The sequence below is a fragment of the Carlito syrichta genome, unplaced genomic scaffold, assembly GCF_000164805.1.
Source record: "Carlito syrichta isolate Samal-C Ts95f unplaced genomic scaffold, Tarsius_syrichta-2.0.1 Scaffold308699, whole genome shotgun sequence".
NCBI classification, from domain to species: Eukaryota; Metazoa; Chordata; class Mammalia; order Primates; family Tarsiidae; genus Carlito; species Carlito syrichta.
Genome location: NW_007252795.1, coordinates 741,542 through 766,322, shown reverse-complemented (window position 1 = coordinate 766,322; position 24,781 = coordinate 741,542). Strand labels below are relative to the sequence as shown.

Sequence of the window (24,781 nt, the reverse complement as noted above, 5' to 3'; positions counted from 1 at the left end):
GATCCTGGCTCACCTCAGCCTCGACTTCCTGGACTCAAGTGATCCTTCTGTCTCATCCTCCAGAGTAGCTGGGACTACTGGAATGTGCCACCACTCCCAGCTAATTTTTGTATTTTGTGTGTGTGTGTGTGTGTGTGTGTGTGTGTGTGTGTGTGTGTGTGAGAGAGAGTGTGCCACCACTCCCAGCTAATTTTTGTATTTTGTGTGTGTGTGTGTGTAGAGTGTAGATGAGGTTTTGCTGTGTTGTCCAGCCTGATCTCAAATCTGGGCTCTAGCAATTCTCCCACCTTGGCCTCCCAAAGTACTAGGATTATAGGCGTGAGCCACTGAGCCCAGCTAGTGATGTTTATTTTGATTTTTTTTCTTCTTTAGAGTTTTTCTTTTTCCTAGAGAGATTATTTCTGAGATTCTTACATGGTCTTAATTTAGACTGAGAGTCAGAAACATTTATTTATTTTTCTGTATCTTAAAGCCAAGTTTTTCTTGGTACCCTTGAGACTGCTCTGATTCCATCCTATTCTGAATCCATTGTTTTTGTAAAGCCATTCAAACTTCATAAATGTAACCGTTAAATAAAAACAAAAGCTATATGATGGTATTAAGGAAAAAGCAAAGAACAGATACTATTCCTGTTTCTTCTCTGCTTCCCTTTTTAGTCCCCAAAGACAATTAATATTAGGTTTCTTATATGATCTTTCTAGATATTTTCTGTGCATATATGTGCATGTGTACACATCTATACATACATAGATCCTGGAGAAACCCTACATAGAATTTACGGTACATTTTATTATGTAAATTACTACATTGATGAATTTTTAGAGATTTTTTTCATGTCAGCACATACCAATATATAAAGCTTCTCAAAAGTTACTCCGTATTACATTGAATGAATATGCTATAATGTATTTCTAGTCCCCTATTGATGGACACTTAGGTTGTATCTTTTTTGTTGTTAGTACAAATCAGTTTTAAGATGAATCTCCTTGTACATAACTACCTGTGCTTTCATAAGAATCGTTGTAAGAAAAATTGTTGGGTAACAAGTTTGTTTATTTATAATTTTTTCCAGATTTTGTCAAGTTGACCTTTGAAAAGGTGGTGTTAAATTTACAATTCCATCAATATATTACAATACTCGTTTATTCAAATCCTTACTAACATTGGTTATAATCAAACTATTTCATTTTTGCCAGTATGATAGGCAAAAATTGTATCTCATTGTTTTATTTATGCAGTTCCTGGGAATGAATTTAGGCATTTAAAAAATGTTAATTGGCTATTTGAAGCCTTACTGCTTGGGTTTGTATCCTGACTCCATAGCTTACCAGTTGTGTGGACTTGGGCAAGTTACGTTACCTTTCTGTGCCCTATGATTCACTTAGGATTAAATAAATTAATATTTATAAAAAAGAAATAAAGGCTGGGCTCGGTGGCTCAGCCTGTAATCTCAGCACTTTGGGAGGCCAAGATAAGTGGATTGCCTGAGCCCACAGGTTCGAGACCTGCCTGGGCAACTTGGCGAGACCTCATCTCTACAATAAATAAAAAAATTAGCTGGACGTGGTAGAGCGTGCCTGTAGTTCCGGCTACTTGGAAGGTTGAGGCGGAAGGATCACTGGAGCCCAGCAGGTCGAGGCTGCGGTGGTTGGGAGCGTGCCACTGCACTCCAGTCTGGGTGACAGAGTGAGACTCCAACTAAAAAAAAAAAAAAAAGGAAATAAAATGTTTACAAAGGGTTTAAGCCCATGCTTGGCATATAGTATATGTTACATAAATATTTATCAAAAATAAAAATTTAAATTTCTTACCCCGTCCTGCGTATTCATTTATCTGTTTTTCTGTTGGGTTCAGTAGCTGTTTTAATATTTAGTAAGTGGGTAACCATTGATAGCATACTAGCTAAAGTTCTAAGCAAGGCAAACATGTTTCTTGTTTAATTTTGAATTATAAAGCTTAAAAAGATTAATCTCAGTCATCCTTCATTTTTGATAGGATTAAGTGAAAGATGTTGTATCAGTTCTCTAAGTTCAGTGTTGAACAACTGAGAGGTTTACAAATCATTTTTTTCAAGGAGGTCAGCACTCTTTATTTCCCTGCTTTGTGTATGAGTTTTGATTCTACTAATCTGATTAAACCTCTTAAAGCTAGGTCCCTAGCTCCAAGATTCTGAAGATTAGAGATTCTGGAGAATTTTTTTCTGCCTCTATCCATTACATTGTTACCATGGTTATTGGACTCCTCAAACAGTACCTCAAATCCCGTCTTATTTGTGAAAGCCGACTTCTTATTCTTCTTGAAGCTTCAAAAAACTTAAGAGTCCCAGTTTGAACATACCTACAAGTTCTTCTTGAACAAGTTTGTTTCTTTTTTTCTGAACCTATACAATGAAGGCAGTAATCTCTCTGTGTATCATATAGTAATGTTGAAGGTCTTTTTTTTTTCAACTTTAGGTATGATGATAATGTGGACTATGTGGGGATTTTTTTTTTTTTAAACACATGGTGTCCTTGGTTTTGAAAAATACCCACTAAGCAAGGAAAACTACATAAATATTTAAATTTATATCAGGAGTTTTTGATACTCAGATGCTGTGGGATAGGAATGAGATCGCTCTTTCATATGCAAGATATTAGAAACTGGGAAGTGAACTGCAGTTCACCAGGAGGTAAATCATCTGGAGAGAATATGGCAGTACTTATGAAAAGTTTTGTTTTGTTTTTAAAAAGAGATGAGGTCTTGCTGTATTGTGCAGCCTGGTCTCAAACTCCTGAACTCAAAGATCCTCCTACCCCAGCCTCCCTCGTAGCTAATGTTACAGGTACCCACCAAGCTTGACTGAAAAGTTGTTTTAATTGGTCATTTACTGTATATTAATGTGCTAAAAGCTTATAAACAGTTATCTCACATAGTCAATAGCTTATTAGTGAAGGTTACAGAATTAAGTTTAGACAATGTAAATCACTAAGCATTAGAGTCAGGATTTGAACCCATTTTGTCTTCAAAGCCTATCCTCTGGGCAATATAGCAACCAGGCTACTTGGGTTCACCTTGTTTCCATTTTGCTTGAAATAAAGATATATAAGCCGGGCTCGGTGGCTCAGCCTGTAATCCTGCACCTTTGGGAGGTTTAGGTGAGTGGATTGCCTGAGCCCTCAGGTTCGAGACCCGCCTGGGCAGCGAGACCTCATCTCTACAATAAATAAAAAAAATCAGCCAGGTGTGGTAGCGCATGCCTGTAATTCTGGCTACTTGGAAGGCTGAGGCGGAAGGATCACCGGAGCCCAGCAGTTCGAGGCTGCGGTGGCCGGGAGCGCCACTGCACTCCAGTCTGGGCGACAGAGTGAGACTCCAACTCAAAAAAAATAATAAAAAAAAAAAGAAATAAAGATATATAAACAGATGAGTGAAAGGAGTCCATTACAAAAATAACAAAGGGAAAAGGATAATAACAATATCTACTTCCTCTCTGTTGTAAAGATTGAGTTACAGTACTTAGAACAGTGCTGAACTGTAGTAAGCAGTTTATAAATGTTTGCTCTTATTATAACTTACAGTAGTTTCTGTACCATTCTGGCTCTTTACACTCTCCTTTAGACTTTAGTACATGGTGGCATCTTAGATGTGTTATTTTCCTTAACTCACTTGTTTGTGTGGCAGACACGACCCTCGCTGTTCTATCTGGTGCAGATGGAAGAAAAAGCCGTGGTAATAGGCATGTCCTTAGCGGAGTGCTGTAGGGACAGTTGCTGTGAACAGCCTGGGATGGTATGCGTTTGCAGGAGAGCAGGGCTGTAAGGCCCACATGCAAGGATCTGAATCCAGAAGCTTCTATGGCTGCAAAGATGTGTGTGTACTCAAAGATGTTGTACACATGTGATTCAGTGTTCACCTTGGCTTTATAAGAATGGTCTTTAGTGTAATTATGTAGTGTAGTGATTCCTAATCCTGACTGGTTCACCTAGGCGCTTGTGACTCAAGATCCCACAGGACCTACTGAATCCCTCATTGGTGGGGCCCAAGCATCTATTTTTTAAAAATGATGTTTGAATAATCCGCTGTCTTTGGGAGCTGCTGGTATGCTGTTTGTTTCTGTGTGTCTGTAGGACCAGCCTCTACCAGCCATGCAGATGTACACATACGTGAATTTAAACATTCTTAGGAGAAAGAGATTCCTCGTTATCTAGTAAATCCTGTTTTTGGCAGTCCTATAAAGATAAACTTGAAATACAGATATACACAGGCAGATGAGTGAAAGGATTCAATTACAGAAATAACAAAGGCGTAGGATTTGATCAAAGTAATTTGTCAGTGTATTTTATGTGGTTCTTATGTTTATGTTGATTCCTTGTTAACATTTGCTTATTCTCACACTGATTCTTGCAAGTTAGATACACAAAAAATAATAGCTGTTGAATAGGATTTTGATGTTTAATTTACATGCTGATTTATAGAACTTGTTAGAGGACTCTTTTCCCAGAATGATACTCAAAGAATGAATGAAGTGAGTAACTCACATTCCATTTTATGTTTGAAAATTCTTGATTAGAATGGAATGTTAATATGGTTAGCTGTAGTGAGATAATATTGACATTGTTGCTAAGATATTTTGCCAGACATGTCATTGAGGCTGCTGTTTTGAAAACTGAACAATGATTTTTTTTTTTTTTTTGGTGATGGTGAAGAAGGATATAGCAAAATAAAATATATAAGATACATACAAATAAGATACAGAAAATGCAAAGTCATCTCATTCTCTCCTTCACTCTCAACTCCCTAATAGAGGCCTGAAAAGAACCTTGGTAAATATTCACAGTTGATTTAGTCTGCTTCTTTCTAGAATGTGAATTGAGTTGGTTGTGTTTTTGAACATGGTTTTGTGGGGAAGAAATTTTAAATGCTGCCTAGAAACTTTGAGGCCTTCTCCCCCCCCCCCCAAATGTTTTTAGATTCCATTTTCCTTGTAAGGAATTGAAATAAGATGAACCCTGGCAACTCCCTTTCATTCTCTGCCTTTCTCTTATAATGAGGCCTGTTGGCAGACAGCTTTGCTGATGGGACTGCCAGAGTTTAGATTTGAGTAGTTAGTGAGGGGGTGGTGTACTGGTTATGGTATTGTTCTAAAAGTCTTTTTCCCCTCCATTTATTTTTCCACCCCCATAATGTCAGCATGTCCAATATGACAGAATGTTCCTGATGAATATCACTCAGAGAATCATGACTTGCAAAATTATCTGTGGAAAGTCAGAAATTCTTAAGCACCAAGCAGTGTTCCATGCTCAGTATGCACCTTGGTTGGTTGGGGACTCTACTATTTGGAATGACAGTCCACTGTGATACTGTGATGATGAGTTCTGACTCTGGAGTCAGACTGCCTGGATTCAGGTCTGGATCTGCCACTAACAGGCTGAGGGATCCTAGGCAGCTTGCTTAGCTCCCCTCCAAGCTATAGTGTTCTCATCTGTAACAAGGGGGATGATGACAGTATCTACTTCAAATGGAATAAGATTAGTAAATAAGTTAATGTATTGCCATGATTTGGCTATGGTTTGTTTGTCCCCACCAAAACCTCATGATTGGCTTGGTGCTATTCTGTCATAGTGAATGAGTTCTCTTGAGAATGAGTAGTAAAATCAGGACACTCCTTAGTATTCCCTCTTTTTGCATGTGTCCACTTCCTTTTTGACCTTCTCTGCCCTGTTGTGACCCAGCATGAAAGCCCTCACCAGAGGCCAGGTCCATGCCCTTGAACATCTCAGCCCACAGAACCATGAATGAAATGAACCTCTTTTCTTTATAAATTGGCCCCTCTCAGGTTTTTTTTATAGCAACACAAAACAGACTAATACATGTACATAAAGTGTATCGCACAAAAGAAGGGCTTAGTAACAGCTAGCTGAATCATCATCATCAGACCAGATGCATGCAGTGGACATATATATGTAGGTAAAACAATTCAGTATCAATCCTGACGTGTTACTCAGATATTTAATGTGTTGTTCAAATTAAACGAAACATCAGAATTATGTTCAAAAGCGATTATTTTTTGTGCATCTGACTGGCAGTAATCATGGGGCTCGGCAAGTAATTGAGATGGAGAATAGCGTTGAGATTATCTAGGGTAATCGTGATCCCCGGGGCTGCCTCATGCACAGTTCCAGGGGCACCGTTGACATAGATGTGATGTATGCTGCATGGTGGTCCTCCTGTTGTCATTTCTTATCTCACTCAAAAAGTTCTGAGAAAAAAGTGGAGTTCTTTATTATTGTAAATGAAGAGGGCATATTTGGATTGCTTTTGAGAAAGCTTAATGTTAAGGAAAGCAAGTTAGAGGGTGAAGGCAGGGAGGTCAGAGTGTTGACAGCTGGGGCAGTGAGGTTCCTTTTAGGTGCTTTGACATACACAGGGTAAGGCACTGGATCTGGGATCATGCATTGGCTATAGGCAAGTCAGTCCAGAACTTGATGATGAGAACAATCTGACATCAGTGAGACCTGGATATGGGCAGTTGGAGCCAGATGGACGAGGGCAAGTCTATGCCAGCTATATTGAGCAAAAACAGCAGACATACTCAAGGTGTCTGGATAAAGGAAAAGTGAGCCTCTTCCTTCCTGAACCTCAGGAACTTGATGGTGTCCAGTGTGGTGGCTTGCTGGGGAACCTCTAGAAGTAAAAGGAGGTGGATACAAATTTAAGTTTTAAATGTGTACTGGAAAATACAATGTATTTTATCGTATGCTATATTCTCGCTATAAAAAGTGTCAGAATCTATGGCAAAGTGAAAATGTAAAAGGGGAAAAAACCATCCATACTTCCATCCCTCTTAAAAATAACCACCATCAACATTTTATTGATCTTCCTTCTAGCTTTTGGGTTATACTTGTCATAAAGCATATAAAAGATTGTATATACTAGTTTAATGTTTGTCTCAGATGTTTTTTAAAATGTTGATCATATGGTAAACTCTGGTTTTTTTTCTTTTTTGTAATTTCAGTTCCTTGGCAATGAAAACTGTTATTGTGGTGTTCTATGCTCCTCTGCTTATTTAAAAGGGTGGATGGGGGTGAAGAGAGCTTTTCCAGCTCAGTGTCCTAATCATGTAAAAAAATGTGAGCTATTGTTAGCAAGTTCTGGCATGGCAGCACCAGTTATTGTTTTAAGGGACACCAGATAAGGTAAGAGATGCTGTGTGCACTAAGGGGTGAAGGATGTGGTTCTAAAAACATATTTCCTGAATAAGAAAGAAGTAGAAGAGGGCTGGTTGAGAGAAGTTGTTGAAAGGTCAAGATTGTGTTATAGAGTTTATGGCATTAAAAAAAAAACACCTATAATGTCCCCACTGTTGAGTAGTTAATTTTGATTCTTTCAAGTACCTTTTTTTTCTTCAGAAGAGTAAATGGGCTGTCCATTTTCTGAGACTTTGAGTATCTGAGAATTTTTTTTTGGCTATTATTATGTATAATAGAAAACTTGGTATAGTTTTAGAAGATTTGGTCATGCCTTTTCCTCCTCCAAGTTTTGTAGATGTTGCTTTTTCGACTTCTGGCTTTTGGTGTTGGAGGGAAGAAGGATTTTAGGCAGAATTGTTTTCCTCAGAAAAGGTACATTTGAAGTTCCAACCTTTGATACCTGTGAGTGTGACCCTATTTGGAAATAGGGTATTTGCGAATGTAATTAAGTTTAGATGAAGTTACCCCGGATTATGGTGGCTTCTAATCTAGTATGACTAGTTATCCTTAGGAGAGACAGAAACACAGAGGGAGAATTCCATGTAATGACATAGACAAAAATTTGAGTGGTGAATCTATATGCCAAGGAATGCCAAGGATTGCTGGCAACACCAGAAATGGAGAGAAAAGCATGAAATAGAGATCATGGCTTGTCTGATACTTTGCTTTTGGACTTACATCTTCCAGAAATGTGAGGAAATAGACTCCCTAGTCTGTGGTACTTTGCTACAGCAGCTCTTGGAAACAAGAAGTCTGAGTGCATTGGGATTCTGGTGCCTTTCAAAGTCCCTGTGGTTTTGTTTTCTAGTAATAAGCATTTTTTTATACTTACCTGGGTGTCTCTGATATTTTTTCATGTGTTTTTTTTTTCTTTTTTTTTGAGTTGAAGTCTCACTCCGTCGCCCAGACTGGAGTGCAGTGGCCGCTCCCGGCCACCTCAGCCTCGACCTCCTGGGCTCCAGTGATCCTTCCGCCTCAGCCTTCCGAGTAGCCGGAATTACAGGCATGCGCTACCACGCCTGGCTGATTTTTGATTTATTGTAGAGGTGAGGTCTCGCCAAGTTGCCCAGGCGGGTCTCGAACCTGCGGGCTCAGGCAATCCACTCACCTCAGCCTCCCAAGGCGCGGGATTACAGGCTGAACCACCGAGCCTGGCTCATATGCTTTTAAAAAACAATTACTTTATCTCTGCTTATTTCTTCTCAGAAGCACCGTTTATTTTCCATATCTATACTCTTTTCTCATATTATTAAAATTTTTGCCCCTTTACCTCTGCGTACTGGGGAAACCTTCCTAAGCTGATTCTCTTTATCATTGACTAGATTTTCTGTGGTGTTCATTCTACTTTACTGCCGCCTGAAATGTGGATCATAATTTTGTTACTGCTTTTTAAATTTCCATTGCTTATCTTCAATATAGTATGAAGTATAGTATGAAGCATAGATATATTGTATAGTATGTCTTCGTCTGTAGTGTAGATTAGGTAATCAGAAATCATATGATGAGTATAGAGACCATGCCCTTCTATATTCAGTTGAGGGTGTCAAGCAGTTGACTGAATTTTGTTCCTTTTTTTAGTCTTTTTTTCACTAATAAGCTTTACTTTCCCAGTCCTCCTTTATTGATTATTTTTGGTGGTGTTTGGGGGACGCTTAACATCAAAAGAGAAAAGATGTAATCAGTGTTTTACTTATCTGGATCTGCTGGTTCCCACTGGTAGGTGTGGAGTGGAGATACAGAGGCAAACTTCGGGTTAAAGGATTCAACATCTTTTCCCTGCATGGTAGGCTAGGCTCTGATGTTTTACAGACTGGAGGTGACTAGACCACCAATTGTTTATTGCAACAACAAAGGATGCTCCTTTGTCCTCTTTAAAATTACTGGAAATTCATTTCTGGCAGTCCCTTTCATTTGCTATAGTTTTTGCACTTGCGGGTGTTTGTCTTTTGCTTTGTAGTTACAGATATTATACCATGGTGCTGGGAGAGGCTTTGCCAGGACTGCTAGCCAGATGCAGTTTTAAACAGAAACAGAAATTTATGTTTTTGTTGCCTGCACCCTACCTCTACCTCACACTCCTCCTTGATTGGCTATTTCCTTCTTCCCTTTACTTCTCAGGTCTTTGGTTCTGTCCTGCCTCATCTCTTTCCCTTTTATTTGTTTTCTTCTCTGTTCCCCAATTTCACTCTCCCCCGCCCCCCCATTTCTGTCTTTCTTCTTCTCTATCCAGCAGACCTAAAGTTTCCCTGGGGCTTTGAATTTTCCTTGTCATTGTGTGAGCTTGCATCTGCAAGTGCCCCCGTACTCTGCAGAGATGACCAGGACCTGGGAGGGAGATCAGAGTAAAGTGTTAAGGTAAGAAGAAATGCAGGCCTATACAGAGTCCATGGATGACAGGAGCGTGGTGGGCTCAGCGCTGTCTGCATCCAACCTCTGACCTTCCGAGCAGGGCACTGGCGCTCTTCTTCCTCTCATGTCCTGTGTCCACTGCAGTCACCCGCAAATGAGCTTGCCTCTGAGCAGTGAGCACCACACATGTGTCACTATGAGCACATACTTTGTGGAATAGAACTTCATTTCATCCACGTGCTAATTAGGCCACAGCTGGTGGCCCATTTAGCCTAAAGATCTTCAAATTTGTAGGGGCTCAATGTATATTCTCAGGGAATATAAATTTAAATATTTGCAGGAAACTAGTGTACATAGAAAAAATGTAAACTCTCTAAAAATGTGTATCTCACAGCCATGCTTCCAATTGGCCCGTTTCCATTTCCAGAGGCAGCCACTCTTACTGGTTCCATTTGTTTCCTTCTAGAGACCCTCCACACATGTCCAAATGTGTATGTTCACACATGTATGTATGTAGACACACACTCATGGAATGCGCATTTTGAATAGTGAACACTTAATTGCCTGAATTATACAGTATTCCTGAGGGTTCTTTCCTTTTCTTCTCCCCAACCTCTTTGTCTTGCCCTAGGAACACAAGTATTCCAAATCGTTTTGACCATCTCCTTAACTCTGTGGTTCTCAATCCTGGCAGAACGTTAGAATCACTTGGTGAGCTTTAAGTAGCATCACCTGAGCAATGCCCTTAACCAGTTAAAACAGCCTTCCTGAGCAGTGCTGGGCGGGGGTGGTCCCTCTTTGTGGAGGTTGGTGGGAATTGTTGCTGCAGTCAGGTGTAATGGTGATAGCCCAGCAGAGACATGGAACCTGAGCTGTGGTGGGTTCCAAGGGACCCAGGACCTGGGCAGCAAGTTTGTGCTGCCAGGAAATGTAGGATAATGAATTTCATGCAGATTTCAGATGAGCCGTGCCTGGTTGCTTTCCCCCAGCTGGCCCGCTACCTCACTCTTCATCAGGGCCATGCAGAGTGACCAGACCCAGTGCACCCCTGCCACAGATGCCACTGGCCCAAATGCTGCAGGAGTTAATGAACGAACAGTACCAAGTGAAAGGAGAAGTAACTATTTAGGGTATTTGATGACTAAGTATCTATTTTGGATCCACTTTGCTTGTATGGTGACAGCATAAGGTGTGACTGAGAGAAAATTAATGATCACTGGGCCCGGGCACCTCCCAAGTGGAGAGTTCCAGGAGTGCTGTGGAGCTAATTACCCAGCCAGCACGGAGCGGGAAAATAGATGAGGGAACGGGTTTCTTTTCACAGTGGCCCAGTGCTGCATGTAGATCTACATATACTATTTTTGGTTTTCCCTGTTAAGTATACAAAATGACATAATGTTGAAAGCATATCTCACTGTCCTTCTCAAAGGGGAACAGTATTGAAATACCGACTGCCTGGGTTCAAAGTCAACTCTGATGTTTGCTGGTTTCCTCTGGCAAGGTACTTGACTCTTCTTGTGCCTCAATTTCCTCATCTGAGAAAGAGGCTAATAAACACCTACTTCATGGGAATGGTTGTGAAGATTAAATGACATAATTTATAAAGCACCTAAAACCCTGTCCTGGCACCCAGTGCATCTAAAAAGGTGTATGTACCTCTCTGGGGCTTGAGAATGGGAGTTTTCCTGAGGTCATACAATTTTAAAGCACAGAAACTCTTACATGCTGACATGTCTTAAGGGAAAAACTTAGACAATTAGAGAGGAAATGCCAGTCTGTTTACTCATCTGTTTCAGGGTAAAGTACATTTGTACATTTGGTTCTATAGCCACCAAGTATTAAGAACAAGACTGTGAGGACAGTATTTACTGATCTCTATTTAGAATCTGCTTGGAGGATTTTTGAAGACAAAAGGATAAGCTTGTCCTATTGGCTAGGTTTTTTCTGTACTCTGGTGGTTAGCTTCTTTCTTGCCTCTTAGTGGTATTGTTTGAGAATTAGTCATGATTGTGTGAATGAGGCTTTTGAAAATTGTTTTCATGGATGCATTTATCTTAGCTTCCTTTTTGAAAATGCTCTGCCTGGATACTAGGAGATCCTATAAGACATAAAACAGTTTAAAGTGCTTTTAGTTGCAGAGAGTCTTCTGAAGGCTCCAAAATGATACTGGATCTTGTGGAGGAAAATATTTTCCAATTTTCTGTGAATATACATTTCTCTTTGTGTGTATGTATATATAAAAAGTTAGGTGGTTATAAAATCTTAGGTTGGAAAATATGTTTAAGAAACATTAATGCACACTTTAAGGCGGGGACTGCACAAAAGATGCCCTAACACATTTAATGCCCTAGTTAAATGTATTGCACAAGTCCCATTTTCTGGAGCTGGGTAAACAGAACATCTTTCTCTTTCTATTCTAAGCTTCCACTTCCCCCCGCCAGCCACTTCAATGGCACAATAAGTGGAGATCTTATTTCCTGCCCCTGCAGACCTATTTACCTGAATGTCGAAGCTCACCCTTGCCTTTCTCAGGTCTACCCTTCCTGAAATATGCTTTTCCTTTCATCTCCCTGCCTCCTTTGCCCTGGTTTTTTAAAGCCTCCTCTAATCCTGCACTCCATGTACTTTAATCTGTGATGTTGGACATTACCATTCTGCATAGCTGCCTTTAAGCATTCATCTCCCAGATTCACATTTTCTTCCATTATGAACTGAAATCCCTTTTCACAGTCTGCAACAGTGAAAAAAATTTTAAAATAAAGAACGATTATCAAAAGCCATTTCTGCCCATTTAAAATGCCTATTGGATGGTTTTATCCCCTTTGATAATTCCATTATCTTTGCAAACTATGATTTTGACTTATACTTCTTGTATGTGTGTGTATTTTTATTATAAACAGAGGGCACCTTATAAATGTCCACATGTCCTCTTGCCCTTTCTGGTCTTTTATTTTTAGACTTAAGAGAATTGGTGATTTTAAAATAATAAAAGGGGTACGTGTGTGTGTACTAATGACAGAGACTGTAGGTAACCTGCAAAGCCCGAAATACTTAATTTCAGGCCCTTTGTGGCAGAAGTCACTTTATAGATTTAACTCATTTAAAACATGTCTGTTTTGGGGATCTCCATTTGTTTTTCAAAGCAAAGTTCTCAAACGTGTAGAATAATTGAGTATGTTAGAGCTGGAACTGACTAGTTGAGGAAGGTTCTAGCTGTGGCCCCTGCTGCACCGGCTGGGCCTCAGCCTTCTGTCTGAGATGGTGTGGTGGGACTAGACGCTCTGAGATGGAGAGCATGTTGGGGTAGGTGTACCTGTCTGTGGTGTGCAAATGTCCATGGGAAACACCTGCCAGTGAAGCAGGAGGAGGCCTGGTAAATCACTGGTCATGGATAACATGTTTTTCATACCCTGGAGAGGATGTATTGTCCCACCCAGCCCTGGGCATTTCTGCTGCAGCAACAGGAAGGATGATTGAATTGTGTTTCCCATCACTTAATTGAGGTGGGGAATAAAATAGGTCACAGTTAAAAGAAAACAACATCTATTCAGGGCTGAAAGAAATGTGCCAGCCATGCTGGTTGTTGCAGTGAAATGTCTTTAATTCCTCTTAAACATCTTTTAAGCATCTGCTGAGGAATGTTAAATTAACCGGAGAATTTCTGGTGTCGTGTTGTCCAAAGCGAATATTGTACTGTTCATGTGGATGCCCCTAAGAGATTTTCTCTTTCTGCCTCTGGCGTCGTGGTGGTGCTGTCTGTACTATCTGTCTGTCTTTGACCTTAACCCCCTTGCCCTCGTATAGTTAGAGTGCCTAGCTCCAGAGTGCTATCTCCGGCTTCTGAGCTGTAGGATTACCCCACTTTGTGCCTCCTGTTTATATATAAAGCTTCTCTCCTCATGCTGTGCTTTTCTAATAAAAGGAAGCTGAAAGTTATAGATCTTTAGTTGCCCCTGAAAAACAAACCAAACAGAACAGTATGTTTGGGACTGATGTTATAGGGAGATGGCAAAGTAAACTTGAAATGGAAGCCCCCTCTCTTAAGTCCCATCTCTTAAGTCCCATTTTATTGTGGCCTTCGTAAAATCAAAATGCTGGAGCCCAGCTACTCTAGAGGCTGAATGTTCTCATGGCCACAGCATGCTTTGAAAACTCATCCCCACCAGACTTACAGTTAATGAAAATATTTGCTTTGCTTGATATAAACAAAGGTTATGTGCAGAATTCATAATTAGGAAACTCTTAATCCTCTTTTACCCTTCAGTCCCTAAGTTCTCTTGTATCATGTTGGACAATTCTAAGTAGTTAAGAAAATAAACCATTCATCAGTATTGAATTTTTAAAAATTTCTGGTGTCATTTATTTCTGGTAATATGTATTTCTCTCTTCCTTTGTCTCCCCATCCAAATTAAGGGACTTGAAATCTGGGTTTTTAATTTTGCTTATGTCAGTAGTAATACTCATATGTGAGTTGGGAGACAGTGCCTTTCATCAGGCCATGCCACAGTCAATGGACAACCCAGGTCTGTGATTTAGGCTATGCAAGAACAGCCACAGGCAATGTAGCTCTCTTTAAACCACATGGAAAACCAGTGTCACCTCTTCAAGGTCCTTATATATCTTATGTGTGTAACCCCCTCAGGCTGTGGGCTATGACCTCAGTGCTTTCCAAGCTCTTTTCTGTCTCCCAGTGTTTCTTAGGTAAACAACTATGATGCCATTCCTGTAGGCATAGCACTTGCTTGCATTCTTCACATGGGTATTAGGTGGTAGTGCGGGGACTGGTCATGAGAACAGGGTATTGGACTAGAGAAGATAACTGCCTCTCAGTTTTCACAAGTTCATTAGGACAGAGGGCATTCAGCCCCCATGCAAGTGGTATTATGGTGCAACCCCAGCTCTGCCTTAGGGTCTGTGTCCTTGCCAGGCAGTGGAGGGGGAGGCAACCTCAGGCATTGGCGAAAGGCCCCAAAAGGTGGTTTCTGAAAGATTCCATGGTCATCCACAGTGGTATAAGACTGGTTCTTCTGGCCCTGGGGATTGGTGACAGTGGTGTCTTCCAGTGTTGACTAAGGAAACAGGTTTGGCAAGGACTGTAAAAGATGCAGAGTTTGGGCAAGGACATTAGGGAGGAAAGGGCCTCTAACTCTGCCTACTATCTTCCCTTGGGGATAGAACTTTGTCTTGAGCATTTGCATAAATGCGCTTGCTTTCATATTTCCGTGAGGATTTTCTAATAATTCTAGTTTTTTCTTCAAATGCCAGTCATTTGGGCTGGTTGGTGATGAATCTTTAGTGTCCCAAGTTTATTAAAACCCTTTCCTGCATAGCTGGCCTAGGTGAGACCAAAATTATCTTTCTTTCTTTGCCGACATTCCCATGGTGGGGCTTTTCTGTTTGCAACTTTTCTGGTTTTGAGTGCCTTTGAAAGTAAGACCATGGTCCTGTGTCCCTAGTCTGTGGAGGGCATCATTCTACTTCCCCATAACTCCTAACATGAAAAACAGGCACAGTGATGCGATGTGGAACTTGATGTGGTTTGAGTCACATCCCTTTTGAACCTTGTACACAAAGATCTACAGCACTTGAGTTCCTATTTGATTAGACAACTTTCATTTTTTCTAATCTAGTCCTTGATTTTTTGCAGCCAGGAAGGCTTGGTGAGGACAAGTTGGATAACTTTTGTCAGAGATACTGATGTGCTTATGGAAAGCTTTATATATCTTTCCATTTCTGCTGTCTATAAGACTTGAAGATGCTTTATAATCAATAGGTAATGAGGCCATTGCCTTACTAGACTCTGATGTGGCCATGTGCTCTTTGAGCTATGGCCGTCACCATGTTTCCTAACTTTGGCCCTCTCACCTCCCTTGTGGAGGTGAATCCCACCCCCACTCCAATTTATTTTCTAAGTAAACTGTATTTTTCAATCTAAAAAACAAAAAGCAATAGGTCATGATACACCTTCTTTCCTTGCACATCCTCAGTGCCTTCTTAGTACATACTTTGGGGGGTGTGGGCAAAGGTGATTAGCAGGGAGGAGCAATAGGAGGAAAGTGTATTATCTGAATGCTTGAGGACTGGCTGTGTTTTTTTGGTTTTGGTTTTTGGAGAGACCTCTCGCAGCCAAGATATTCTCTTTCTTGTATAGTTTCTTTACTGTAATTGCATCCTCTATATTTTTCACCGACCCTGTAATGCCTAATTATTTCATAACAGAAAAGCTTTTTGGTCCCCAAGTTCACTTAGGAGTTGAATATCAGGGGAAACCTGACTAATAAGCAAGGCAAGGTTCCGGTCCTGTGACTGGTTTGGGGCTGGTTGAGTCTTAGGAGGGTGGCCCTGTCTTATGGGGAGTGTGTAATAGATGGGGTGAGAGAACAGAGGGATGGTGCTGGGAGGACATGGAAGTAGGCTGGACCCTCCCTTAGGCTTATTGGAGAGAAGCAGGGTAAGCCAGGGAGTTCTGGAAGGGTTAGCATCTGGAGCAGTTTACTGATACCCATGTAAAGCAAGTAAACCCCCTTCCTTACTTTAGCTGAAACTAAGGCTTCCTGTGGATCGTTTATACTTGACCTTGTTCTAATCTCAGTCAGTGACTTTCTGGACCCTTGGTTAGGAATGAAACCAGACCAGTCAGGGTAGTGCAGAAAGGAATATGGGGCAGAGTTCATTGGTGCTTGAGTGGTAAAACTTGAATTTTCCCTCACAGGATAGAATGTTTTCAGATTGATGTGGGGCAGTGGGAGAGTTTTAAAATATTCAACACACATCTGGTATATAGTTCTTAGGAATCAAATTCACACCAATTTGTAATGGATGGTCTAACCTAAAGTATTCTCTCTCCACTCCAGGAGGTGACTTTGGCCCAGATACTTCTCCAGTCCTGCCCCTTGGCCATGGTGGTGACTCTCCTATGAGCAATCTTCCTGTAGCAGAGGACACCTATAGGGTGAGCTTGGCCAAAGGTGTCTCCATGTCTCTGCCTTCATCACCTTTGCTCCCTCGACAGTCTCACTTGATGCAGTCAAGATCAAACAAAAAATCCCCAGGTAAACAGGCAGCAAAACAGTATTCAAACAAGTTGTCTTGGCTATATAAGTGATTATATGTATTGAAATTAAGTAAAACTAGTGCACCTAAGAAACCTTCCGGGAGAATGTTTTTTCTTTGCTGAAGTATCTTCTAGAAGAAGGAAATCTTTCTTATTTCTTTAGGAAAAAAGTATGGTTTTAATAGACTCATCCTGTTTGGACTGCTCAGGCTAGACTTTTACAAAGATTCAAGATCTTGTTGTCAGTACTAATGTTAACTATCAATTTTATTGTTTTCTTGCTGATAAATTAAGGAGCATTAAGCAGTCAGGCAGCACATGACAACATCTCTTTTGGTCGATGACAAACTGCGTATATGATGGTGGTCCCCTAAAATTAGAATATTGTATATTTGCTGTTCTTTTTTTTTGAGTTGGAGTCTTACTCTGTTGCCCAGGTTGAAGTGCAGTGGCATACTCACAGCCACCCCAGTGTCGACCTGCTGGGCTCCAGCAATCCTTCCGCCTTAGCCGTCCAAGTAGCTGGAACTACAGGAACGCACTACCACGCCCGGCTAATTTTTTTGATTTTATTGTAGAGACGAGGTCTTGCCGAGTTGCCCAGGCTGGTCTCGAACCCACGGGCTCAGGCAATCCACTTGCCTCGGCCTCCCAAAGGGCTGGGATTACAGACTGAGCCACCAAGCCCGGCCTGTACTTTTTTGTGTTTAGATAATTCTGGGTACACAAACACTTACCATTGAGTTACAGTTGTGTGCATTACTTAGTATAATAACATGCTGTACAGATTTGTAGCCTAGGAGCAACAGACTGTATACCCTGTAGTCAAGGTATATAGCAGGCTGTATCATCTAGGCTTGTGTAAGCACACTCTATGATGTACACAAATGATGAAATCACCTACGACACACATCTCCATAATATATTCCCATGGTTAAGCAATGCATGACTGTGGTCTAGACGTATACTTGGTGTGTTTAAAGGTTATGGATTTAGGCAAGTGTCATCTGACAGCAGTCTATTTATTACTATCAAGTATTGTATACTGGCATATTTTGCTTGATTACATCCTCCAGCATTTGAAGAGGTATAACATTTAATTGCGAGTACTCAGACTTTAAAGGCAAATGGGCAGGGTCTTTGGATTTACTCAGATACAGTATTTTGACTTCCTTCATTATTATAAACTTTTTACACATAACGTTACACAAAAAACTAAACACTACTTAACTTTGAGAGGTTCTGATTCATATGTAAGGAAAGCCTTTCCAAAGTGATGATACCTGGAATCATAAAAGTCCTTGGATATTCTTTTAGGCTTGCTGAGTATGTGTTTACAAAAGGCAGGATGATTTGGGGCCCAACTGGTCATATGCTAGTGCAAGGATTATTCTCAATCACATGTAGATATATTCAGAATTCATTTAAAATGTGCCTGGGGTTGTGAAATTGATGTCCACTTTTGTGAGTTCCTAAATATTTGTCTTACTTGAGATGACATATATGTTATTTCCAAATCATTTAGTGGATATATGAGATATATATAGGGGTAAAATTAAGAGGGCAAACCTTAAGGTTGTGAATGTTAGAATTGGTGGGTATCCAAAATCTTTTATTGTTCTAGAATTTTCTTATTTTGAACAGCATTGTTTACAATTCAGTCATTAGCTGGAACTTGGGAACCTTTTTGGTATGAAGTGATTTCCTGTGCCAAGGAATTTGACCTGTTTATCAGTATTTGGGGAAATTCCTGGAATGTCCTTCCTTCCCTCTTTGCCCTCCCCACTGCTATATCTCTTTGTCAGATTTCTTCTCTTCCTTCATAGTTCCCACACTGCCTCTCTTGGTGGATTACCCCGAGTGGAATTATTCTTTTGGAAAATTATGCACAGCATTTTACTTTTTCTATATTATCAGTTATGCCATTTGTCCTTTTCCCCTGAATTAATGTGTATATTGAAAAATGCTTTACTTGGCTACACTTTAGTCAGGCTCCTGAGCCTTCTCCTAAGTCTATCTGTGTACTTTCTTGTACAATCCAGTTTTAGCGAAGAAACTCGCTAAGTCAGTTGAGCAAGAATCACCCATCCTCCAATCTGAATGGATGCCTCATCCTCCACCATCCCCCAGGTAATGTCTGATTACCCTGGCCTATCTTCAGCAAGAATCCCCCTTACCCCTGAGGTTTCCTCTTTGTAGTTTGCATTTGCTGACTCCCACCCTGATCGCTGGCTATAAATTCCCACTTGCCTATGCTGTATTCGGAGTTAAACCCAATGCCCCTCCCCCGCTGCAAGATCCCATTGTGATGATCCCTACACCTATTGAGATAGTCCTGAATAAAGTCTTCCTTGCCATGCTTTTCAAAAAGTATCATTGCATAGTTTTTTTTCCCCTTTTCTTTAACAATATATGCTTCCTGTCTGATGCTTGAGGATAAGCAAGAATCTTATACCTCATCTATTTAAAAAGATAATAGAGATCATTCTAAACTTATCTGTATCCTTAAGGGCCCTCAGTCAGAGGTGTTGCCAAGTACAGAGATTTGACCTTTTAGACAATTTTCCTTCCTGTAGTCTGTGCTACTGCAAATGAATTGGTGTTGCTTGGGCCTCAGGACTGGGGAATACCTGAGAGACTCCAGGGAAGACAGCATTTCAGATATGATTTTACTGACAACAAATTCAATGTTTGAATTTGTTGGGACTTTAAGTAGTATTGAGTGTCATAGAAAGCTAGGGAAGTGTGACTACCCAGAAGGGTTTCATGGAGGCTACAGACATGGGGGCAGAGAAATTCCTGACAAGGCCTTGTCACCTTATGGACCAAATTATACATCTTTTTTTTTTTTAAAGAATATCTTGAAGGTTTTCTTCAGAGGACTGAAATTTATTTCTGCTCAGTTCTTTGCAAGGACTTATGAATAGAAGGGAGTTAGTAGTTCTGCAGCATTCAACCTTTTAATGGATTGGAGAACCATATTCTCTGTATTAGATATTGTTGGTCCAAATGGTAATTAAATAAACCAAGCAGATACATCTCTAGTAGAGCAGCACAGCAAATTCGTGTCTCACAGTAGTAATTTGGTTTCATTATCTTGGTAATTTTAATTCAAAAAGCAAAGCTAAGGGCAAAGATGCTGCTTAAAAATGGCAGTGACTCGATATATCAAATGATAAACCATATTTTTTTCCACAGTGTCTAACACACACAGATTTCTGCCTAAACCATATGGTTGGGAAAGTGTCTGGAGCCCTGATGTTCTACCTGCCTGTTTGGGGAAAAAAAAAGATGACATATGCTTGTGGACTTGCACTGGATTTAAAAATACTCATCTATTAAAAAAGCTAAAATGGCCAGGCTTGGTGGCTCAGCCTGTAATCCCACGCTTTGGGAGGCTGAGGTGAGTGGATTGCCTGAGCCCGCGGGTTCGAGACCCGCCTGGGCAACTTGGCGAGACCTCATCCCCACAATAAATCAAAAAATTAGCTGGGCATGGTGGCGCGCACCTATAGTGCCAGCTACTTGGAAGGCCAAGGTGGAAGAATTTCCGGAGCCCAGCAGGTCGAGGCTGCAGTGGCCGGGAGCAGCCACTGCACTCCAGTCTGGGTGACAGAGTGAGACTCCAACTCAAAACAAACAAACAAACAAAGCTAACATGGTTGCTGCTCATGATAGAGTAAATACAGCGTCTGCAGCAACCAGAGGTGTGGCGCCACTCCCCTCTACCCTTGCACCCCTGCACCCCAGTGGGCACTGTTCCAGGTCTTGTCATCATCTAGACCCTGCTCTGAAATTACCTTGATGACTTTTGTTCTGATTTGTAAGATTAGATCCTTTCTCTTGCTCTTGTTTAAGAATGTGCTTTTTTTAGAAAAACAAAAAACACGCCAAACCTGTTTTACTTGTTTGTTTAGAAACTCTTTACTAGCTGATGCTAATCAAGAAAACTGTCAGGGACTGGAACTATGATTCTATTAAGGGTCAAATACTATAAACCCCTGTAATAACACTCTGAGTAACACAACCTGTGTTAATAAAAATTTATATGTTAATGTAATTGGTGATTACTTCCTGTGTCTTGAAAACTGTGGGCCAGAAATATATTCATTAACCTTGCAGTAATGTGACCCTGCATTTCACATGCTTGAGTTTCTTTTATTCTGCTTATATTGAGAGAGATTTTTATTTAATCCTGTGCTACCTTCCTCCATTTCTTTATCTTTTTCCTACCGCTAGTTGGAAGATTGTTTTCTGAGTATTGTTTCAAAATTTTTTGGTTTTTTTCCAAGTGGAAAATGCATTTTCTGGTAGTGAAAACAAGGAGTAGCATCCATTAAAGAAGTTCTGGGGAGGCTACAGGTCTTTTTGGATTAAAAATTTATCAATATTTGTAATGTATACTTTTGTTTTCCAGAGAAAAGAAAAGCCCATTTCCTGTGGTTTATTAGTAATATCATTAGATGCTTTATACAGTATTTGCATGTCTTTTGCCAGATTACTTTGGGGTTGTTCTCAATCAAAAGGTCATGCCTAACTGGGCTCGGTGGCTCAGCCTGTAATCCCGCGCCTTTGGGAGGCTGAGGTGAGTGGATTGCCTGAGTCCGCGGGTTTGAGACCCGCCTGGGCAACTTGGCAAGACCTCATCTCTACAATAAATCAAAAAATTAGCTGGGCATGGTAGCGTACGCCTGTAGTTCTAGCTACTTGGAAGACTGAAGCGGAAGGATCGCGGGAGCCCAGCAGGTCGAGTATGCGGTGGCCGGGAGTGGCCACTGCACTCCATCCAGTCTGGGTGATAGAGTGAGACTCCAACTCAGAAAAAAAAAAAAAAAAAAAAGATCATGCTCGAGTGCGAAACCAGCCTTTGAAATACTGTGATGGAATTGTGACAGGTGGGCGATATACTCCTTATGTGGGGATGCTGAAGAGTGCTGGTCACTTCTGCTTCTGCCAGTCCCACTTGCACTTGTGTCTCGCAGTTGGCATTGCTGATGCAGCAGTTTTGAAAACCCCTCTGGCTCTGTTTCTTTAAGAGAAAAACCTCAGAACTGACAGGCTATGAAGTGGAAGTCATACAGTCTCTATAATTCTTGAACCGTGAATTAATGTCTGCCAAGGTGCTCCCTTCCCCAACCCGCAAGAGGGATTCTCCGAGAAAATTTGGAAATCACTGCTGGGCTGAATGGCTCACATCTATTATCTAGCCCTTTGGAAAGCTGAAGCAGGAGGATCACTTAAGTTTGAGACCAACCTGGGCAACATAGCGATGCCTTTCTTCTGTGAAAAAAAATTTAAAAATTACCCCTGTGTAGTGGCTAGCACCTGTAGTCCCAGCTGCTCGGGATGCTAAGGCGGAAGGATCATTGCCCAAGCCTAGGAGGTTGAGGCTGTGGTGAGCCATGATTGTGCCACTGCACTCCAGCTGGGTGATGAAATGAGACTCTGACTCAAAAAAATAATAATAATTTTTTTTTTTTAAAAAGCTCAACATTGAGAACTTTTGTCAACATTTTGATGTTTTTTCTTAGTCTTTTAAAAATCGACTCTATCTAAACCTAAAGCCACATTATGTAACCCTTTTGTATTCTGCCTTTTTTCACATAATATCATGAACAGTTTCTAGTTTGTTTGAAGAACTTGGTACTTACTGTCCATTGTTTTGGTATTCAGTAATTGATTTTTAAACTAGTTTTTAATTGTTGGGTATTCACATTATTTTTTATTTAAAAAAATTATAGCATGAGCCATGATGTTTTGTTTTGCTATTCCTAATGTGTATTATTTATTTATTTATTTATTTTTTGAGTTTGAGTTGAAGTCTCACTCTGTCACCCAGGCTGGAGTGCAGTGGCACACTCACAGCCACCCCAGCATTGACCTACTGAGCTCCGGTGATCCTTCCGCCTCAGCCTTCCTAGTAACCAGAACTACAGGCGAGTGCTACCACGCCAGGCTAATTTTTTATTTATTGTAGAGTCAAGGTCTCACCAAGTTGCCCAGTCTGATCTTGAACCCGTGGGCTCGGGCATTCCATTCACCTCAGCCTCCCAAAATGCTGGGATTACAGGCTAAGCCACCGAGCCCTGCCTATTTTTTATTTTTAATTGCAGTGAAATACTTATAAAATGTATCATCTTAAATTTTCAAGTGTGCAATTATTGTGCAGTTCATCTTCAGAATTCTTGATAGGAATATTTTTGTCCAGTAATTTTTATACACATCTCTGCTGTCTCCTGTGGGGTGGCAGGTTCCCAGCAGTGAAATTATTGAACTAAATGGCCTGCATTTATAAAGAATCTTGATACATATTACCCAGTTGTTTTCCAGAAAGGCTGTATTGATTTCACATTCCCTCCAGCATCCTTTGAGCAGCTTCTTTTTGAAGTTAACATCTTCTGGGAACATACTAGATGGATGATGCTTTTGTCAGGCCTCACTGTGGACTACTGAGAATTTTTAAGAGTCTGAGAAAAGTCATTCTGTAGATGCCTTCTTTTGAACTTCCCTTCTGTCTGCACTTCTCAGACAATTTCCTTTTTTTTCTTTCCACGATATTATGTCAGGGGAATTATCACAGCTGAGTCAGATCAAGTTCATGGTCAGATAAACACTGGCTGGTTTCCAGTTTTAGCTGCATGGTAGGATCTTAGAGATCATGGCGAATCCAAGGCATGTTAAGAGTTGGAAAGGCCTCCAGAGCATGTCCTGACCTGGCCTCTTGCAGATGTGGAAGCAAAGACGTCTTGGTTATTAGGGAACTCACCCCAAATTCATGCAAGTTGTTTGTAGAGCTTGATCTTCAGCTGTCCCCAGCATGTTCTACTCCAGTCTGTGTTGTTGTCCTGCCTGTATGTTGTTGACACGTGAGCTGTAAATGACAGGAGTTTGTGTTCTGTTTTCATGACTAGGGAAGGCTATAGGCTTCGAGTTGTGCACACATGCATCCATGATGCTGCTTCTTGGGGGAGTGAAGAATAACACAGGAAATGCACCATCCCACCTCTCCTTGTTGAGCCAACTGGTTCCAGTCCTTGTTTAAACTTCTGAGTGGTTAGGACCAAGTCGGGCATCTAACCTTCAGCAAGGACAGTTATTCCTGTTGGGATGAATAGGAGAGCATTCTTTGTTTCCTTCCCTGTTATACGATAGCCTCCTCCAAGAAGTAGACAGTTCTGCCTTTGCCTTACTGTGGTGCCCAGCTGTGAATGTGACACATCTGTTTTCTGTTGTTCTGCTTAAAATGTGTTCACACATAGAACCACTATGTTTGCATTTGCCCTACTTTGAATCTAGGGACCTTTGAGTTCAATTATTCCCCCTGCCAATGGGTCCTGGTTCACTTGTATACGATATGTCTATACCCTGGAATCACTCCAGAGCTTATTTATTTATTTTTTTTAAGAGACAGGGTCTCACTCACTCTATTGCCCAGGCTGATGGCTCACCGCGGCCTCAACCTTCTGGGCTCAAACAATCCTCCCACCTATCCTCCCAAGTGGTTGAGACTACAGGCACATACCACCATGCCCGGTTAATTTTTATTTTTAGTAGAGGTGAGTTCTCGCTATGTTACCCAGGCTGTTCTTGAACTCCCGGCCTCAAGTGATCCTCCCACCTTGGCCTCCCAAAGTGCTGAGATTGCAGGCATGAGCCACCACACTCAGCCCATCTCAGGGACTTTAAAGAGTACAGATACCTGGGTCTTACCTTCAGAGATTCTAACTTAATGCATATGACCTGGTCATTGAGATTTTTTTAAAGGCCTCCCAGGTGACTCTTGAGAACCACTGATACAGAACATGTAATCAATCAGTCATTCCATATAATTCCTTTTCAGTGAAGGTAAGTATATATTTACTTTTATTTTCTAATTTTATAAATATTTGAGGGGGAAAATACATTATAAAATTACTGTATAAAATAATGATTCAGTAAATCTTAGTTCCCTCTATACCCCCTCAAAGACAACTACTTTTGATGGTCTTTTCTGCTTTGTTTGTATAGTACATAAACAGCAGTAATGCATTTGCTCATTTCTCCTCGCATTGGACAGGTAAGAGGTTCCCAGTTTTCTACTAAATAAAGAAGCATAAGAGAGCATTCTTGGATATTAACTTTTAAGCACATCTCTGGTATTTTCATCAGA

General features: G+C 40.8%; 1 protein-coding gene across 1 annotated transcript in view; it reads left to right on the top strand.

The window, feature by feature from the left end:
• The window catches only part of TANC1 (tetratricopeptide repeat, ankyrin repeat and coiled-coil containing 1), a 182,689-nt gene that overhangs the window by 34,154 nt on the left and 123,754 nt on the right, over positions 1 to 24,781 (top strand). The window contains exon 3 of the mRNA XM_008065648.1: positions 16,433 to 16,630. Within this exon, the coding sequence (XP_008063839.1) occupies positions 16,433 to 16,630 (198 nt within the window). The remainder of the gene's footprint in view (positions 1 to 16,432; positions 16,631 to 24,781) is intronic.